The sequence below is a fragment of the Drosophila busckii genome, chromosome 2L (assembly GCF_011750605.1).
Source record: "Drosophila busckii strain San Diego stock center, stock number 13000-0081.31 chromosome 2L, ASM1175060v1, whole genome shotgun sequence".
NCBI lineage: Eukaryota > Metazoa > Arthropoda > Insecta > Diptera > Drosophilidae > Drosophila > Drosophila busckii.
In genome coordinates, this window is record NC_046604.1 from 8,795,846 (window position 1) to 8,798,737 (window position 2,892).

Genomic DNA, 2,892 nt, shown 5'->3' on the forward strand with positions numbered 1-2,892 from the left:
GTAGCCGAATGATAAGAGGCACAAGGACATAAGAAACAAGCCAAACAACACACAAATATTGCGATAGTTCGAATCAAGAATAAAGTCCAGTGGACAGATCTTGTAGTGATCATCCTAAGCTCTCAAGTGAAGTAGTAATAAATATATATATTTAATTAATAAACGAATCGTTTGATTTCGACTTTTTTTTTAATTCGTTAGCTCTTAAAAGATTTCATCGAGTTTTAGTTTTTGAAATGATTGTCAAAAAAATTAACGAATTGAATATACTACCTTAAAAGATAAATGTAGCTCTATTATTGTTTTTTTTTTTAAATTGAAGAACCTTTAGTCAGCGCAGAATATCATCGTTAATCAATTTATTATTTGTCTTTTTGCATTCCTCACTTATTCAGTAAAAGAAAAAGTGAAAGCTTGACAAACAAAGTAGGAAAGAATTCGCTTTTCAGTTTGCTGGTTCAATTGAATAGCATTAAAATATATTTCGGCTTTATAAATGTATTTTTTGTATAACTTTAAACAAATAAAAACGATGATTATTCAATAGCGGGATTTGAAACCATCGATTATCTTCTTTTATACATAATTTTAAAAAAATCCCTGCTCATTGTCACCGATTGAAATTTCAATTGCATGGCTTTCATTTGAAACTAGTTTTTTATTAAAAAAATGTAATAATCTGCTCGTAAATATTTCAATATAATATAAGGCTTAATGTGTTTAAAATGTTGGCGGACATGAAACTAAACTCAAATTAAAGCAAACCATTAGAATTTGGCTACAAACAGTCTACGAAATATGCTTAAGATCTAACAAATCAAGTTCAACTAACACAGCTAAGCGCCGCTTAGGGCACCCACTCATCCACATCGTAGGACTTTTGCGAGTACTCGCACTTCAGTGCTGGCTCCTTGGGCAGCTGCTCGCTGCTCTCGCGCCAGCGACGACGACGCACACCGCCAATGACGCCCGCAAGCACCAAGACCAAGAGGAAGCCCGAGGCGACACCCAGCACGGGCAAGGTGAGTGGATTGAGTTCACCCTCCTCATCGGCAGCCTGATCCACGCTGAGCAGCTCCTCGAGCAGGCCACGATTGCAAATAAGTTTGGTTGAGTTATCCTTCAGCGTTTGCAGCTCCTCAACATAGCCGCTGTTGCAGCTGCAGTTGCCTTGCTCCGAGCAAGTCTGATGCGAGCCACAGCCCGTTTGACGACAGTCCTTGAGCACGGGCTCGTTGCTTTCGAACAAAGCGGGACGACAGATGCCCGCATAGAGCACAAAGCCCTCCTCGCAGTCAACCGCAGCAATGGGCAAGTCCACGGCGGCAGCTGTGGTGCTGCTTAGATAGTCCTGCAGCTCGGTGACATCCGCATCCAGCTGCAGTTGCACACAGCTATGAGAGCTCAGTTGCCATTGATAGCCCGCCAGGCAGACGCAGCGCTCGCCATTCTGGCACTCGCCATGCTCACAGCCATTGCCCAACTGGCAGCTGGGCACACAATCCGCACTGACTGCATCGCCAGTGGGCGGCAGCGCCAGATAGCCGTCCATGCAGGCGCAGGTGTTGGGCGCCACGCAGAGCGAGCCACTCGCGCACTGGCGCTCACAAATGGGCTCGCAGTAGTGGCTGCCGTCGCGATGGGCCAGCGCCGAGATGTAACCAGCGGTGCACTGGCAACGCTGCGGGGCCACGCAGCTCGCGTGGGCTGGACAGCCGCGCTCGCAGATTGGCTCGCAGAGTCCCGACTCGGTTTGCTTAAAGCCTGCGCAGCATTCCGAGATCAGCTTGTAGCTCAGCTGCTCCTCTTGGCTGGTGTAGGTTTCGGTTATGTGCTGCGTCTTCTTCCAGAGCTTCCACTTCGGTGGCTGCTTCACTATGGTGCGTTGCTTCGTCACGGGCACCAAGCTGCTCACCGTCACATTCTTCTCACAATAGTTTTCTCTCAAAGCTAAACTTTCTCCCAGCAAACAAAGCCACAGGCACCACACGCAGAGTTTAACCCAATTATTGTTCATTTCTCCAACTCTCAACTGCACGTCTCGAGCTTCACTTCAGCACTGAAAATGCATCGAGCATTGATGTTATGCTCAACAACATCCGCCGCTAGATAAAACCCAAGCAGGCAGGCAGGCAGACGAGCGTCCCTTGTTCTATTTGAAATCTGTGCTGCGATAGCTGCGAGGGTTGCTCAGCTACAGGGACGGGACGGTCGCCTCAGATAAAGATAAAGACACTGATTTGTAGGCTGTGGGGCGGAGCCGAGTGCATATCGCACTACACTAGCCAACAAAACAAGGCAGAGTGCGTGAGCGATCGTTTGCACTTGGGCTTAGCGCTTAGACTTCTTCGCTAATCTTTCACAATTTGGCATAAGCGGCTTATGCAGCTTAAGCCTTATAATTTACATAAGTATATTTGTTAAAGCAACAATTTGTTTCAAGCTGCAGTTTAATTATATTTATTTAGAATACAAAAATCAGTCTGCACTTTATATTGAATAGATCGCTAAGCATTTAACTAAATTCAAAAAACGTCTGTATAAAACAGAATTTAAAAAGAAAGTAAATAATGTTTTTTGAATATATATCAATACACTACAAAAACATAATATTTTAAATACGAATTTATTAAATAAAATACATTTAATGAAATAAAATTGAATCTTGTTACTTAGCAAGCGCCTTAATTTATTGTTAAATCTATTTATATAATTCATAAAATTGTTATATCAAAAATATATTCAAAAAGTCTCATATCAAATAGAAAATTATTAATTTAAAATTGACTTATTATATTAATATTTGATGATATCAAATTTAAAATTTATACGTCACAACAGTTTTTAATTTTTTTCCATTTATACAAAAAAAACCAGGAAAGCATCAAAAAA

General features: G+C 42.1%; 1 protein-coding gene across 1 annotated transcript; it reads right to left on the bottom strand.

Annotated features, from left to right (window-relative positions):
* Window positions 1–691: 691 nt before the first annotated feature.
* LOC108594251 (epidermal growth factor-like protein 6) lies at window positions 692–2,045 on the bottom strand. Its single transcript, XM_017979375.2, has one exon. It carries the CDS (start codon window positions 2,015–2,017, stop codon window positions 848–850), a length of 1,170 nt encoding a protein of 389 aa, XP_017834864.2. The 5' UTR covers window positions 2,018–2,045; the 3' UTR covers window positions 692–847.
* Between the last annotated feature and the right edge of the window lie 847 nt (window positions 2,046–2,892).